Raw genomic sequence first — 18,163 nt, forward strand, 5'->3', positions numbered from 1 at the left:
TACCCCCAGCTCCTTCTATGAGAAGCTGTCCTACCCATCTTCTTTGCTAGGAGGCATGAGGGAGAGCTGAGGCAGTCTAGTCATCTGACCATCTCCCCTTCCTGAGCCACACCTGCCTGGGCACCTGACCTAAGGATAAATAATCTATGGACTGGCCAGTAGCTTAGGAGTGACTGGTATAACATGCTCAGTCTAAACAGGAATAGTAGATTTTGGCTTTCAATGAGATTCCTTTTTTGAGAATTCAGACCTAGAGATTCAGAGCATCAGCCATATGGTGCAAGGAAGAAAAGATACATGAAGGGCAACTGGTTGACATCACTGTAGAATAAGCCAAGACCAACTCTAGCTGCACAGGTGCTGGAGCAGGTGTGAAGTCCAGAAACTTCACGAGCTTTGGGGCCCCAGGAACTTGTAACTTGCAAGTCTCTCTCTCTCGTAAGGCTTTCATTGCTCAACTTCTGCTGGCTTCCTGGGTCCTAGCTGTGTGAAGAGAGTCCCCTCTGTTTCTGTTTTGTTTTATTAATTCCTAGGTATATCGTTAGGATAACTCTCCCAGTGTTTGAGATTTTCTTAGCTCACAGAACAGGAGCATGGCAGTGCTTTTCAAACCAAGAAGAAGATAGGAGGCAAAGTGAGAAAGGAGAAAATGCAAAGAGAGCTCTCAGGATGCAGGAAACCAGAGCAGTGGGGTGGGGGTGGGGGGCAAGTTCTCTCTCATTTCAGGCACTGCACTGCTCTGGGACATCAGGAAAGAAGGATGAACAGATTCTCCATCCTGTAAGATCTTAGCAGGAAAAGTCAAAGGACAGTACAGGACTCTATGGGCAACAGAAACAGACACCATTATTTTAACTCTGTGTGATACCTCCAGGTGAGAATATTTCTTTTCATGGCTCTGTTGAGGAACAAAATGAATAACTCCTCCTCCTCTGCCCCCCAAGCTTCCCACATCCAGAGGGCTTCTCTTTACCACTCTTCAGCAGTTGTGATACACAACTCGAGACTGAACATTCTTAACTCCGTTTCATCCAGAGATCTACGTGCTAACAGATAATTTTGCAGGACAATCTGATCCAGTTTAATATGCGGGAGCATTATTGGAATTTGCTTTCCGGTTAGTACTATTCCTTAAGAAAAATGACGTTTTCTTATAGTCCGCGCACAATCTGTGTGCTACAAGCTGTTTTTAACTAAGTGGTCGAAGAAAAAATGAGACCTCAGAAAATTCGTGAATTTGAGGATGAGCTATATAAACTATACTGTTCATTTTCACACATCAATGTTTTAACAACTTACCATAAATTAGCCACAGAACTGCCCAAAGTACAGGCCAGAACTCACATGAGTCAAAACTGAGTCATGATTCAGTTAGAATTAGTGTTTTTCTCTCGGTCATCATCCTCCTTCCTACAACTGAAAAAGTAACTTCTTGCCTGCTCTATATTTCTAAGTTATTTTTGATAAGCTACTTCAACCAACTGCCTTCCTATTTACAAACTAGGCTTTAAGCAAGGACCAGCATAATGACTAAGAGCCATTATAATTCAGTGAAAACTCAAAGTTTTTTTTCAAAATCAAAAAGAAACACATTCTAGACAGCATGGGCCCCTTTCAAAGGGCCTTGAGATCCACTCTGCTCGGCCTGCCTCGTCTCACACAGCAAGACCGGAGGCTCTTGGGCAAGTGGCTGCCAAGTTCTTTTCCTCAGGAAATGCTATGTGTTTGGACTCATACTGTCCTGGAGCCAAGAGGGCCCATGCACCTCCTCTAGTTTAACATACTCCTTCCACAGGTCAAGAAGGCGAAGTCAAGAACAGCTCAGACATTCGTCTCACATCTTAAAAAAGCAGCATTCCTAGTCCAATGTCTTTTTGCCATTCCACACCTATGGTTGTTCTTTTTTAATTCCCTCCAGGAATCAATCTTGTAGATGTAAATAATTTAGGGCAACCATGCTGGTTGGTCATCTATAAAAGGATGAATGGCACATCTTAACAAAATAACGGAAGTAGTCTGCGTGAGCACGAGGCTTAAAATGTGTCAGGAGGTCCATGTGCTCATGTCTGTAGTATGTCACGTCTCAGCAGAATCAGAAGTGGCTTCTGATAGAGCTACTCCCTGTCATCAGAGGAAGTAGCACTCTAGCTTCAAATCGGTTTTTCCAGATTCAGTAAGAGGCGAATTTATCTGTGGTTTATGTCCTGCCATTTTCTCCTTTCCTGCCTGCTTTTCTTTTATTCCGTAGCCCTAAGATCCTCTGAAGGTCCAAATAGCAAATGGGGATTTGGGGAGAGAAAAGGAAGAGAGGATGTGACTTTGACATTGAGACACCTTTCAACGTCTTTCAACAAGCCTAGGATCACAGTCCAAGCTTTTTCTAATTTCTCACCCACATTTTAACATTCCTACTTGGTACAATATCAGCTTTGATCAGGGCTTTAAGTGATGAGATTTACTAAAGTGCTTTGCTCTTATTTTACATTAGTCATAGTTTTCTTTAAGAGTAAGTCTTGGTCTGCCTTTTACGGAGTTCTCCCAAGCAGCTCCTCCAAGGGGCCACTGCGTACACACAGGCGGAATCAGGGCAATCGTGAATGCCCCACTGGTGCACCTGTTTTAAGACTTTCAATAGGCAGTGTTAGCATTAGTATCTCCCTCCAGATTTCTTCGGTGACATATTACGACGCTACGGAAGGGGTATATATTAAAAGCAAATACACATGCCAAACCTAAAGCCTATTTTTAAATAAGATCTATTTAGCAGAAGCCATATGTGGCTGATCCCTGTGAACACTCCCTACTCTGTGAGCACATGCACACCGTCTGCCCTCACGGGGCACTAGTGAACAAACAGCAACCTGGTGCCCTCGCCAGCTGGACAGGCTGTGGTTCTCAGCTCCATGGGTGACAATCTTCCCCTAAGTCCCCAAAAGGAAAAAAGAGCTGAAACATCCCCCTAGGGTGTTTTCTGGAGACATTACCCTGCAGTGGCTCACACCTGTGCGCTGCCAGCAGAGATCCCCCCTTGCCCCCACTGCAGTGGACGGTACTCACTCATTGCCCCAGTCCAGGCGGGCCGTGATGTGGCGTTTCACGTCCTTCATCCGGTCGTGGGTCAGGTGGCCCACCAGCACCTGCCGCCGCAGATCCAGGATCTCATTCATGATGTGCCACAGCCGGTGGAAGAGATCGCCTTCGTTTCTCTGAGAGGTACACAAACGTGGCATCGCAGGTCAGTCTCCAGAGTGAATGGTGAGGAAACCAGGCGGGAAAGGGAAGGACAGGGACACCTGGGTGGCTCAGCGGTTGAGCATCTGCCTTTGACTCCGGGCGTCATCCTGGAGTCCTGGGATCGAGTCCCGCATCAGGCTCCCTGCATGGGGCCTGCTTCTCCCTCTGCCTGTGTCTCTGCCTGTCTCTGTGTGTCTCTCACGAATAAATAAATAAAATCTTGAAAAAAAAGAAAGGAAGGAAGGAAGGGAGGGAGGGAGGGAGGGAGGGAGGGAAGGGAAGGACAGTTGTGCCCACCCTCCACGTGCCCGCCACTCCGCGGGCAGATCCTCTGTTCACAGGCCCCTCTCCCCTCGGACTCTGGGCTACACACCTGCTCTGCACGCTTTCACCCAGCTCCGCGGCTCCGCTCTCCTGGCCAAGAGTCCAACTTCACCTCTCAGACCGCCCAGCGTCCTCACTTGGCCTCCACACCCGGAGCTCACCTTCCCTGCCTCCTTTCCCACTTCAAATCCTCCTTTCTTCAGCTCTATCCAAATTCTACTGTCCTTCAAGGCTCCGCCTATATCCCACCTCGGTCAGGAATCTTCCCTGGTAAGTCTCACCCATGTTCTTTTCTCCCTTCTCTGAACAGTGGCTGCATGCAACGAAGGCCACTTTAACGGAAAATACTGTTTTCTAATTATTTCCTGCATGTTGGTCTTAAGGCTCTCCGGTCTTTCTCACCATAAGCTGGGTACGCTGGGGGCTCTCAACCTCATTCACGGCTATTACCTGGTCCCTATTCAGACCTCTGCAAATAAACACTGTTTTTTTTCTGACTGGTTAAACATTCGTGTAGATTCAAGATACTCTCCTGAGAAATTCGTCCAGCAAGGGCGGTTTAATGTAAGGTAAATGAGTTAACTGGTTTCAGATCCTGGTTTTGCTACTTACTTGTTTTACAGGCTTTGGAACGAGTTTTGTCACCTGTGAGACAGACAGTACTACCTTCCTGTGAGGTTGTTTTGTGGACTGGAGATAAGGTTCGTGAAGAGAGCAGAACGGCACAGTGACGAAGAGCACAGACTCGGGAGCCTGACTACCAGGCCTGCATTCCAACTTTGCCACTAACTGGCTGAAAAACCTTCGGCAATGTATTAACTTCTTGGTGTATATTTTCTTATCTGTATAATGGGTATTATAATAACCATCTGATGGGGTCACTGTCAAGATTGATGAGTTAATATACCAAAACTCTTGAGAATAACACCTGGCCTAGAATAAATACCACCCAAGTGTTGGCCATTACCAATACTGCTACTGTTGTGGGTTTCATCTAGAATAAGCCCTCTACAAATGTTGTGTCCTTACCAAAAGCTAGCCTATCTCTCTTACTCGGAGACATTGAGGGCAAAACCATTTCTCAACATCCATCTTTCATCTTTCTTAACCAGAAGTTATGATTTTACTTTCTACTAAGATAGTAGTAGAGGACAGAAACAGTGTTATGAAAGGATTGAGATTATCATACACGTGAAGTCCTCTGCTGTGATAAACTACCAAAAATAGCAAAAATCCTGTGTGATGGGTAAAGATGCTCGGTTGGAACACAATTTTTTTTATTTTAATTTTAAAAAGTCGTGACATGTCTTCTACTTTATCAAGACTTGGTGACTTGGAGTGTTTTAATGTACTGTGCAGGTGAGACAAATGTGCTGGCTAAACAGCAAAGCATTCTCCGTGACACCATCCCTGAGATATAAATAATTGTGCCTCTTGACTCGTAAAGCACTCTATGGAGCTTCTTCGTCTCGCTCTTTACTCATGTTATATGCTACCATACAAGTCACACCAGGGGCATTGTGATGCAAGACTCTGGTAATTCGCCGCTCAGTGTCTGTGCTCTCCACTTGGTGTCAACTCCCAACCATAGATGCTGGGTCGGCCTTGGGTAGCCCCAGCAGCTGGAGAATGAATAAATAGATACTTGATTTATAGGAGGTCATTCTGTAGATCTTGAGAGGCAGATCCTGTGTAAGTCATGTGAAACAATAAGGGAAGAAGATCAGGAAAAGCTTGAGGAAGTCAGTGGTCAGTGGAAAGGTCCATGAGAGTCAAAGAAGTCCCATAAGGAGGATGTAAAATAAGTCAACTCTCATGCAGCAAAAGGGAGAGCCAGCTCCATAGACCTGACTGTCACAGTGTGAAAGTCATCTGCCCTGCTCTTGGGAGAGGTGTTCTGCAGTCGTTCAGTAGGATGGACTTGATTTTTTAATGATGTCACCTCTAGTACTTAGGTTGAAGAGAACGCTGACATGAAAAGGAAGCTGGATCCTTTATAAAAATGAAAACCAGCTGGTCAGCTTTCCCTTTAGGGGAGGGGAGGCAGGAACACTGACATCCTGCAGTCATGACCAGCACACCTGCCCTACTAATGTGCAAGCCGTACGCCTCTCATCTGGTCTGACAGCGGGTCATAAAATGATGATTCATCAAAAACTGGATTTCAAACACTGGACACTTATGAAGACTATTTAGATAAAAAGTGCTCTTGATTTTAACATTAAATGAAAAGGGTAGGGTGCAATACCAAGCACTTGGAGTAAAGCCATATCTAAAAGTTCCTGCAATATATTGGAGCTGTAGCAAAAAGCCAATTGGATTTTAGTGTTTTAGAGAATGGGTAAGTTTTCATTTGCCTCAAACGAAAACAGCATAGGGTTTAGAGCAGCAGATCTACCTTCAGACTCAGGCCTTACCACTTAGCACGGGACCCTGAATACGTTATCTCTGCTAAGATTTGAGAATAAAAACACTCTGGCAGAGCCCCGAGAAGAAAGATATAAAATATCCAGCCAAAGGCCTGCACAGAAGTACTTAGTAAAAGATGGTTGCTGTATTTCTCCTAAGCTTTTTGCGGTTATGTTACTGGTATTTCATTAACTGATAGTTGAAAGAACATTATTTAGGCTCTTCCCAATGATATTAAAAAGAGCAACTAGCACTTCTCAAGCAAGTATTTACCATGAGCTTTTAAGCTACAAGTTCTACTTATACAAAGTATACCTCATAAACGGCTTACAATTTACAAGATCTTAGTATCCTCATCAAACATCTACCAGGGGAGAAGCCAGGCACCTTAAAAACCACTAGAAAAGAACATGCACCGACCTGAACCAGACACTGGGCTTGGAACACCTGGATTAGGAAAAGAGAACCCAGATGGTCCGACACAGCCAAGTCAGCCTCATTCTCAAGGTCGAAAATCTATTATTTCCAGGTCCAACTTCCTATCTGTCCCTAACATAACTGACTACCATGCCAGTCTCCAGGGGCAACTTTCAAATCATTCTCTCTGTGTGTCCATTACTCAGGACGTCAGGAAGTGGAAAAGTTACTCCTGGGGCTTACAGCACATAGATTTTCAAGCCAATCAAGTATGTCCCCAAAATAGATGCTCGCAACCCGAAAAGCAGGTAAAAATAGCTAGATAAGACAGACTCAAGAGGCAATTCAACTTTGTTCCCCACAAGCTGCCGCATAAAAGGCAAAGTGCTGGGGCTCTAGCTCAACTAATGGATGACACTTACACTGCCATTATTTTTATAACTCTTCTGTTGGGTGTTTAAGATGCAATGATTTGAACGTTTCAAATAGCTTCATTCCCATGTTAATATTATGCACAATGTTATTTTAAGTGAAATAATAGTTGGATTTTATACTCATTCTAATATAATTTTTTTTTTCCAAAAAAATCTCAAGAGGAGATCTGCGTGCATTTCCTTTGTAGCCTCTCAGCTCAGACCCCTTGAGTTCCTGTTATCTTGACTTTGCATTTACCTCATTCCGGCAAAGCTTAGACTGGCATTTAATCTAAGACTGCCTTGTGGATTTTAGGAGTGAGTCCTAAAGCCACCAGCGCCAGGAGGGCATGGTCAGAGAAATCCAACATCAAAAGGGGTTTTATTTTTAAGATTTTCTTGCTTCAATGAAATATCCTATTGCATTTTATATGTAAGAGACAATAAAAACTGTCATTCCGTGCCAATGTCCTTCGCTAATTTGGATTTTCTCTTTGACAAGCTGTTTCAAATCGTTTTGTCAGGCTAAGTACACCTTTGTATTTTGAACGCATCCCTTCAAATGATCAAGCTGTTCTATAAATGTCTTTGAAAATAAAAGGAGAAATAGTGTTCCTCATCCTCAAACCTCCACCACCCCCAAATTTGTGCTTATCAGAGATCCAAAGCACTAGATTCACATCAGAATCCCAGCCCTGCCATTTTCTGGCTGCGTGGGCCAGAGCCAACACTTCACTCTCTGCCTCTTGCTCCTCATTCGTGAGCTGGGGATGATCACAGTCATCATTTCCTTAAGTGGTTGTAGAGATCGGAGGAGATGCTGCACATGGAGGACTTCCACAGGGTTTGCAACATAGTAAGCTCTTCATAAGTACAATTTGTTATAAAAAGTAAGTACATGAAAACATACTCCCCAAACATTGACCTGACCCCCTTCCATTTTGTTTGAGAAGCATTCCTTTCTCTTATATATTTAGAATAGTCTTGTTCATTCTGCCTAAGGAGTCTATCATTTTCAGTATATCTGAATTACTTACAGAAAATTAATATAAAATACCACCAATACTCCAATTGTATGCAAATAAATTCCTCTCTCCTTGAAAATTAAAAATACTCAGAAAGCTTGACACTAACTAGATCCACGTAAACCATTCTACTTGGTGAGATGTGCCAGAAAAATCATCTTTTACATTTCTGCAGCTTGAAAAAGAACTTAGCCCATGCTTAGTAGACTCTCAGATTGCAGCAAGGCTATGTGTTATTAGGCTCTGTATGTGATTTCTAGAGCAGTGCTAATGCCTTAAAGTGAGTGCTCAACCATTGGCCGATGCTGACTCTTGCTCAAGTATTTCTTAAAACAATTCGCAATCCTAAAAAATTACACCATTAAAAAGTTACCTACCACATACAGCTGCTTCCACATAGTTCCCCAGTCTCTTAATGTCGATGTCATTTCTGTTATAACGGAGTCTTCGGTGGGAATAACCATTTCAAATTGTCTGTGAAATTAAAAGAGAAAAACAAAGTATATATGCAATTATCATAGATAACAATTTTCTTTTCAATCCTCCGAAAGATAAAACTAGGAAAGGAAACTGCCTATTAGTTTGGGTTCTGCAGACAGTAACAAGGATCTGATTAGAGACCTGTGTGAGGCATGTTATGTGGGTCATGGCAGTACAACACCAAAAGGACCAGCCACTTTATCCACATCAATTTTGAGGAGTGTGGTGAGAAGCAACAAAATCAGAAGACTTCTGCTCCAGCCACAATGTGACCACTAAACAACAACTCATTTAAGTTCCCAAGCCCAAAAGCCTTCATGTAACATGAGGTCACTGAGCCCACATAAACTAGGAAACAGCTTTTGCTTTTCAAGCACTATGACCATACGATTCAAAGGGAGTAACAGACTTGCTCAATGATCAGGATATTACGGCTGCAAACGTCCAACCTAACCTAGTGTTATAAGTACCTAGACACCGAGGTACCAATTAAACAGTCGCTTGATTTTATTAACACTTCATTTTTATTATTTGTAAATGGGACCATGAAAAACGATTAATATACTAGTAATGTCATCATGCGTCATTGAACTTCAAAGCTTTTGCTATCACAGACGTTCGGATATCCATTGCACAACGCTCTTCTCTATGATTAGGGTAATATATTTTTCCTGTTTCTTCTCTAAAAGTGAAACACTATACTGGGAAAACACTCATACCAGCATCTACTGGGGTACATACAGTGGTCTGTTGTTGAGGAGATCCATGAAGCTATGGACGAGAAGAAAACCCAGAAGATTTTCTTTATCCCCTGCATCTATCTCTGATGTACAACAACCTTTTCCCTCATCTCAAGTTTCTTTTTTCAATTTTTTTTTCAGTTTGTGTGCAGGTTAAAATGCTTAAGTGGCTATTATTACTACAACTTCTCATAAGAATGCTGCCAGCTATTTGATGGGGATTATTTTCTTAACATTTGAGTATGTATTTTTTTCAAGGACAACATCTAATATGTACAAGGTAACAGCATTTTAGACACTGAACCAGGTTGTCTAGATGATCAAGGGAAAATTACTTCTTAGCATGAGGCTAATAACTGCTCTGTAGCTCCTTTGTGATGTTATATCCAAAGGGTGTATAATTGTCTTTTGTAAAGTCTTCTTGACAGCGAGTAAGAGAACGAAAAATCTTCACCAACAGAGCCTCATTTCCTCATTTCATACTGCTGCTAAAATGCGTGCTCTGTGAATATTTCCCTTCTTTCTAGAGCTGAAACACAGCTGAAAATGTGAAAGTGGGATTCAAAACTAGAAATAAAAGTAAACAGTAGTATATGAACTGCGACATATACAGATCCTTACATCAAGTCTACGTGTGACATTTTCAAATGGTAGCGCCTTTATTTTGCTTTTGAAGCAGCTGTTGCAATTTAAATGATGAATATTTGGAGACAGAGATTATAAAATGATCAGATGTAAGGTCAAAAAGGGAATAATGAATTTCCAGGACAACTCGACAACCTACTTAACATTTAAAAAGTGGCATGACCTCAAGCAGCAATTAAACACTAGAGAAGTGGCCTCATTGTTCATAAACCATCACTTAATTTAAGGACCCCCATCAGCCCAACATTGCTCCGAAGACCCAGGAATGAAGAAAAAGGCAATTCAGTCTGTGAGAAGTTGATTTGGTGTTTGTTCAACCAAAATGTAAATTTTTAAGAAGCTTTACAAAATCACCGTTTTCGGCAAGCCAGCTGTTTCCTCTTAATTACACCAAAACCAAAGTCGATGTTCAAATAGTTGTAAGTAGTGGCCCCTGAAATTACATTTTGTTCAGTTATTCTGATACACTTTGCAGCTACTTCATCCTTCCGAGATATACTTTGCAGCAGCCATCAGGCTGCTGATCTTAAAATAAGAGAGGTTAATGTCAAAATCCAAAGAAGTTCCTCTTTGGGAAAGCAATCATCTGGTAATGTGTGTTCTCAAATGTTTTCAGGCTCAAGATTTTCTTCCAGTTAATGGTCCTAGAATCTGGAGTCTCAATTAATTCCAATAACTTTTTTCTTGTTAAGAAAATAAATTTGTATTCTCCCCACAACGTTCTCCTGCTACTTAATGCTCATTATGCCCTGTGTCACATGAAGAACCCACAACCAAGTCTTAAACTTACACAACTAAATTCTGAGAACACTTTATCCTTACTTAAACTTCCTCAGACTCAGGGAAGGGGGCCAGGTCTGTAGTTTCTCCCTGGGACAAAAATAAATAAAAGAAGGCACTTGTTTTGATAATGCCCCACCCCAATCTGCTCTGAGGTAGGACTTCCATGGGGTAGAACGATGCTTGACATTATCTTTGCTAGCATTCTCTACTTCCCTTGGTCAGAGTGTATGGTGGGGGCTGATCATCCCTTTGCTCTGCATAGTTAAAGGGGTAGGGCTGGGCTTGGGGCACAGGCAGCAAAGAGAACTGACTGCATGGGTCAACCCAAGTGGATATTTTAAGGATCGGGGTAGAGAGCTTGGGGTTTCCATATTGTCCAGCCCGGATCACTAGAGCAGAAAGCTCAGAACAAAGAGTGAGCCTATGGCCCAAGCAACTGCTAGAGTTTCCTCTGGTTTGCTTGAGGGGAGCTAGACAGTGCAAAGTAAGCCTGGCGGGAGGACTCCAAGCTTGACTCATTTCTGGTGCGACATTCCCAAAGGACACACACTGATTAAAACAGTAGCAGCAGTGATAATTATTCATATTAGAATTATCATGTTTTTAATCTACTATTTTAAATAATTACTATGGCTACTACTAATGATGGTAATATTGCTTCAAGCAGTATTGAATGACATACAGTATAAGATCTCCTAGAGATTTATCCATATAGGTAACTCTCAAGGTACTTATACCACAGATGCTCACCCACCTGCAGAAGTTATTTCAATGAATTAAGATTAATACTTTACCTTTATAGACAGTGGATATAAGAATCATCCATTTAAATAGCATGACTTGGAACTTCTTTGGTAAAATTCAAGTTTAAAGATCTCATTTACTATGATTTAAAATGTGCTTTAGGGGGAATCCCTGGGTGGCTCAGTGGTTTAGCGCCTACCTTTGGCCCAGAGCATACATAATACTGGGGTCCCTGGATTGAGTCCCGCATCGGGCTCCCAGCAAGGAGCCTGCTTCTCCCTCTGCCTGTGTCTCTGCCTTTCTCTCCCCCTGTGTCTCTCATGAATAAATAAATAAAAATCTTTAAAAAAAAAAAAAGTGCTTTAGTAATTCAAATAAATTTTTTTTTATTTGAAGTAAAATGTAATTTTTTTAAAAAAGATTTTATGGATTTTATGTATGTATGTATTTATTTATTTATTAAGATTTTATTTACTTATTCATGAGAGACAGAGAGAGAGAGGCAGAGACGCAGGCAGAGGGAGAAACAGGCTCCATGAAGGGAGCCCGACATGGGACTCGATCCCGGGTCTCCAGGATCACGCTCTGGGCCTAAGGCAGCGCTACACCACTGAGCCACCAGGGCTGCCCCAGATTTTATTTATTTATTCATGAGAGACACAGAGAAAGAGGCAGAGACACAGGCAGAGGGAGAAGCAGGCTCTATGCAGGAAGCCTGATGTGGGACTCGATCCCAGAACTCTGGAATCATGCCCTAAGCTGAAGGCAGACGCTCAACTGCTGAGCCACCCAGGCATCCCAAAATGTAATTTTTAAGGCTGAATCTGTATTCTTCCTTTTGTCATAAAATGACAATCATTCAGTGATCTAGTGCATATTTGTTGTGACACTGGCAGTGAATGTTTGGGTCCAAATCCATGGCCTACTTATAACTTTCTGCTCATGACAACCACTAAAATAAGCAAGTTCTACTGTTTTATACTATGGTATTTTATTTGAATGATCTGTTATCCTGACAACGACTTTAAGTCCTTTTGGAAATAGACTGGAAAAACTTTTTAAATGTATAAGAAATCTTAGGTGATCAATGAGCTCAACCAAACCAAGTACAGAAATACCATTCCCTAAAATAGAAGAGTGGCTTTGTGAAGTGGTCACACAAGAATATGGTATTATCCCCAATTAGGAAAAAACAGTCAGGCTTGGCTGCTTATAATCAGTGGTAAATCTAGGAAATGCCTGGGGTTTGAGACATGACTCAGCACTCCATGGGTTGACTGCCATGCTTCTCTATATAGCAGGAAACCAAAAAGAACCAACCCCTTCTCCTTAAGATTAGGCTGATTCCATGATTTGTGGACAATGAAAGACCTCTGAGGCCCTAGATTCCCCTCTGGTCTAGCACACACAGATGCAGGGTATTACATTTTCTCCACCAACTGCCTTAGTGTAATCCACCTTTATCAAACCACACAGACAATAGCATGATCTCCTGTAGTTCATTTTTCAAGACAATTACTAAGCCTTTCAATTTCTCGAATAAGCAATGGTTCTGTGAAAATCCCCTCACTATTAATAAAACTCATTTCTTACCCTTTGTTCTTCACACAGGCATTTTTCAAGTGAACGTAGCTGGAAGGAAAGATACCCTGCAGGAGAAAACATGAGGTTATGGTGCTAGGTGACTGATAAGGCGGGGGTGTTTTCACAAGTTATACGTATAAAACACAGTCATACAACCATAACAGTACTGGGAACAGGGAAAAACAACATCTCTACCACACTGGATCCATTCCTCTTATTTTCTGCTATTCATTAGTTGACAAATTCAGGGATTCTCTAAAGTAAATATAATAAAACAAATTAAATCTCACTTAGAAGTATTTTCTTTATAAAACAAAATTTCTAAATTTTCAGGAATTCTGCATAGAATAGAAAGCATGTTATACCAAATAAGAATTTTTTTTAGTATTGCATAGTTTCTTTAATATTACATTAGTTTTTGTTTGTTTTGGTAGTTGTTCATTTTCTTCTAAAACACTCGTGTCTATTTTAAAATATACACTAAAAACAAAATACCACAATGAATTGGGAGACAATACATACACTATGTGTTAGCGGAAGAACTTTGATGAAAACATAGTAGCAATTAATCACCAGGCTGCATTGTGATGGAACAAAAATTAAACAAAAGACAGCATGCTAGCTCAAAGCTTTTTATTGTAGACAAAAGACAGGACAAGGAAATTGTTCCTTTGTTCCAAATGGGAAGTTGAAAGAAACAACATAAAAAAACATTAGCATCAATTTTATTGTCCATTAAATGACAATATCTTCTGAATGATTTTTGATGTATCATCACATGACAAATTCAATTAAATATTTAGGAAAGCAAATGTCATTTGAATATATTATCACCATTGTGGATCCAAGGATAACATAAAATTTAATAAGCAAATTCTGTACAAACAATAGTAGTAAATAGATATACGTGTTAAAAATATTTTCTTCAAAATTTACACTAACTCAATATGGTAAGATTAACCAACAGAGTTAATTATAATTTTTAAAAAGTCAGAATTTGAGGTTAGAAGAGGGGCAGAAATAAGTCAAAATAAATTTTTTTCAAAATTACTCTAAATGAATAATTAAATACTGAAGCTACATTGGCATGTGCCTTGCAGATGTTCAAAAATAACTTTAAATGAGAGCTAAAGTATTTAAAAAAATAAATTTCTATAGTCTTTTGTCCCTCAGCCTCTCCTTTAGAATGACCAAAAATAAATGAAATACAGTTATTAAACATAGCTAGGTGATCCAGAAAAAGGTATATTTAAGGAGAAAGGCAGGTAGAAGAACTTAGCTTATACTGTATTTTGAGAGTAAGAAATGATACATTTTCTTATCTACAATCCTAATAAAGCCAGAATTAAACCAAGAAATGAACATGACACGCAAGAGAGTATTATAGAACCTGGGAAGTGTGGATGAAAGTTGGAGAGATTAGAATAAAGTAGACAAACACAGAAAATAGTAAGGATTAGTGTCAAAGTCATAAAGTATACAAACGAAAGGTAAAATAAAAATCATACTACCTCCTTACTATAATTTCTGAGGATGTATATAAACATATAAAGGATAGTGAGTCTTAGTTTCTGTCTGGAATCGTAGGAACAGGGAGCTCTTTGTAACACGGCTTCCCCATGTTTCACCTGCCCAAACCCAGAAGGGAATCTTACTAGGCTGCTGAAATAAACGTGTTTCTCCACATCACTCTTTTACAAATGATACCACAGAAATCTTAACACCTCTATTCAATTTTTCTTTTGGAATATCTATTTCCCCTGCTTGAATTTTAATTTCACTCTCTGCTAAACTAACACTTCAAAAGATTTTGTTTATAATATAATGAGCTTATTAAGGTCTTCTCAGCACAAACTGCAAGAGCTACTAGGATTATCATTTGAGTAGCATGTCTTAACGATAATCCAAGTTCAAAGGAATTCCCAAAATTATGAAAATCTGTATTGCCATTTGGCACTTTAAGAGTCCCAACTGTAATTTCAATTGTAAAATGAATAAAATAACTTTTTTAAAAAAATCCCATAATTATGATTATGAGTAATATTTTTTATTACCTTGACATTTGGGTTTTTTAAGGCAAATCCTCTGTACCAGCCTGTGGAGAAATAATCATGGTCATTATTTTGATAAACCATTATAATATTTTAAAGAAAAGAAATTATTACAAATCAATCTGTCCTTTACTGACGGAATTTTACCCTACCAGTAAATATTCTGTGTATGAATAAAATGGGGGTTGGATTGGGCTAGACTATAGCTCAAGTGACTAATAGTTTAAGCATTCTATTAAGAAACCATTTAAAAAATTGTAATGGAAATCTATATGAAAAATAGAAACATGCATAATGGAAGTACAGGGTTTGGAATAGCATTGGGCTTAAATTCTGGCTTTGCTACTTATCAGACTATTTTATTTTGGGCAAGTTAATTGACATGAGCATGGTTTCTCCACATTTTATAAAAGGCTACATTACGTCTCAGGGAAATTCAAGAATCTGCACAAGATTTAATAAGTTTCCAATTTCTCTTTGCCTGACTACAAGGCCCAGACCCTATCACCAAAGAATAGGGCTCAGCCAACAGTCATAGAGTGAATTTGCACATCCTTCAGCCCATCATCTAGGTTTAGGATCAGTCTGATAGCATAAGAGGAAAATCAGGTATCACCTATCAAGGAAAGTGATTGGCACTCTTATCAGCAAAATGTCCTACCACCTGAGCTCACCTTAATGTTTATTCTGTGGAATGCCTATGGCTTAACCTCCAAGCAATTCTGAATCAAATTTTCAGCACTATCCTGAAAGAGGAACTTACCTTTTTATACCTTAAAACAAGTACAGGGTATATATATATATGAAAATAAATGGTAAATATATACTCCCTCTAAATGTATTATTTTCAACTTACAGTTTCTTCAAGTATAGAACGATTTTGTTTATTGGTAAGAAGTTACCATGTAACAAATATTCTGTTGAATTATTTTTTTTATTAATTGAATTTTTAAAACAAAATATTTGAACTTTATATTTCAATACTCTGTTCCTTTTAAATTTTTTTAGAAAGATATATTGTAAAATGTCATACCTAACAGCTTTAAAATCAGTCTGAAGAAAAGCAAAATGAATTGAACAGAAACTATCTCAGGATTTAAAAATCCCTTAAAGACACATCCAAGAAATATATCTATTCTTAAATAATTACTCTAACAGAAACCACAACTTTTTGAGAACTGCTAAAGTCTTAAAAGGAGGTCTCTGTTCAATTATATTGCAGGGGAAGGTTTTTAGGTTACAAAACAGCTCCCATTAGCCATGGAGCCCATTTTCATGCACCAATTCAAAACAGATTTGATATTTATCTGTATACAGGGTAAAAATAGACAAAATGCATCTGACAATAACATGAAAGACCTGATTATACTTTTAGAGATCTCATTTACAGGGCACAGAATAAATGTCCATGTACCATCACCATTTAATGCCAGGTTCTAAGTAATTTTAAGAGTTCTGTTTGGAGGAACACAGTTTAATAAATCTTGCTACGACAGAATGTTATCATATTATAAATCCTATTAAGCACAACATTTCAGGAGAAAAATGGATATTTAAAATGTGGTCATCTTAACGAGAATAAAAAAAGAGCAGTCATTTCAACTGGGATCTTTTTAAATATGAGAGCTTAAGCATGTCTTGTGGAACAGGACTGGAAACATTTGAGAACATGTTAAGTATTTTGATTTAATGAGTTACATGCAGTATAAATTAATAATCATAAGGCCCTTACAATATATTCCACTAACATTTCATATGCATTGAATAACTTTAGTTCAAGTTTGGGGGTGGCAGGGAAGAAGACTGCAGAACTACAGCAGAGTTGGCCTTGGCAGGAGTCTTCTCCAAGGCATCTGGTTACTTAACCTTGGAGAAGCCATTTCTGCTCTGGATCTGTTTCTTCCTGTCCTGGGGGACCTATTAGACCCCTGAGATCCTGAGAAAGACCTTCTAGTTTGGAACTGAGTCATGAATCCCCTCAAATACAGTAGCCTCAACTGCTTTATATGTTGGCATCTAGTGAATATAAGGAAATAATATCAGGAAAAATATATCAGCTTAAAAATAGCAAATGATGCTTTTCCATAAGCCAAACATTGAATCTGCAAGAAATAAGCTTTGTCAAAAATGGATCACTGTGACCACTGGAAAAATCCCAGAAATTAACAGAAGGACAGAATTTGCAAACACTATGAACTGTCCAATGGTGATGAGGTTGGTTATACAACCTTGAACAATCAGCACTAGCCCACTTACCATCACACTTCTCCAGGATCTGAACTGTATCTCCAATTTCCAGTGACAGGCCATATGGGACAGTTCCTCGAAAACTGGCAATAACTGTAAGAAATGTTATAGAATATATGAAGATAATCATATCCGTTATAGCCAGTTATACTGCTTGCTATTAAATGTCACTGACTAGAAAAACGAATGCAAAGAGGAAGTATACTTTGAGAGCTAAAACCTGCTGTCATATTTAACTTTTATATGTTTTTGCAGAGTATCACTCAATAACCTATGTGACAATGTTATTTCCCGAAGAGCTCTGTGCCACTCTTGTATACTGCTATATTCACTCTGCATCCAGACCCCTTGCCCACAGTAGTTCCTCAATAAATGTGTTCAATAACAAATGAGGAATACATATCCTACTCGCTGTTCAGCTTCATCTACCTTCCTATTATGTTGCTTGTAGGAGATTTCTTTTCTCTTAGACTGTAAGCTCAAGAGAAGAGGCTGCATTTATTTGCTTACTAGTATGTCCCCAGGGCTTGGCCACGTATGTGGCATAAAAGCGGTCACCTTGAGTAGTAATTAAGAGTAACATTTTATTTAGTCTTGACTAAGCTCCACCCCTAGGATTAAATATACACCCACTCTGACAATTCCCACATGCCCCAGCTCTCTCGGAATAGGGCACGTATGTCCAGGGGAGAGTAGGGTGTCACCATTTAGCCTTACCTAGTGGTTATGGACTGACTGGTTTCTGAAACATTTCACAGGGCTGGGCAGGGCGAGGATGTTAAAGCCAGAAAGAAAGTGTGTATAGGTTAGTTATCTCCGGATACCTCAGAGAGTTACAGAGAGAATGAAGCACAGTGATTCTCCCCGGGAGAGTAATGCCTGAGTCAAAAAGGAGATGAGGATGGAGAAATAACAAAAATGCACCTCACTACATGAAAAAAGAAGAAACATCTCCCGCTCAATACAGTGCACTGTAATCAACTTTCCATTCACGTTTGAAAAATGATAGTAAAAGCTTTGACTGAGTGATTTTTAAAAGACCAAAATTTTGAGAGTGAATTCTATAA

The 18,163-nt window shown here is 39.7% G+C and overlaps 1 protein-coding gene across 3 annotated transcripts in view; it reads right to left on the reverse strand.

Moving 5' to 3' along the window:
• DOCK4 (dedicator of cytokinesis 4) overlaps positions 1–18,163 on the reverse strand; it is a 409,941-nt gene that overhangs the window by 209,306 nt on the left and 182,472 nt on the right. For all 3 annotated transcript variants that reach the window (XM_038557373.1, XM_038557375.1, XM_038557374.1), the window contains exons 2-6: positions 17,106–17,189; positions 14,853–14,893; positions 12,808–12,863; positions 8,200–8,296; positions 3,058–3,206 (exon numbers count right to left, since the gene is read on the reverse strand). In XM_038557373.1, coding sequence (XP_038413301.1) covers positions 3,058–3,206; positions 8,200–8,296; positions 12,808–12,863; positions 14,853–14,893; positions 17,106–17,189 — 427 coding nt within the window. The remainder of the gene's footprint in view (positions 1–3,057; positions 3,207–8,199; positions 8,297–12,807; positions 12,864–14,852; positions 14,894–17,105; positions 17,190–18,163) is intronic.

This window comes from Canis lupus, chromosome 14 (assembly GCF_011100685.1).
Source record: "Canis lupus familiaris isolate Mischka breed German Shepherd chromosome 14, alternate assembly UU_Cfam_GSD_1.0, whole genome shotgun sequence".
Taxonomy (NCBI): Eukaryota; Metazoa; Chordata; class Mammalia; order Carnivora; family Canidae; genus Canis; species Canis lupus.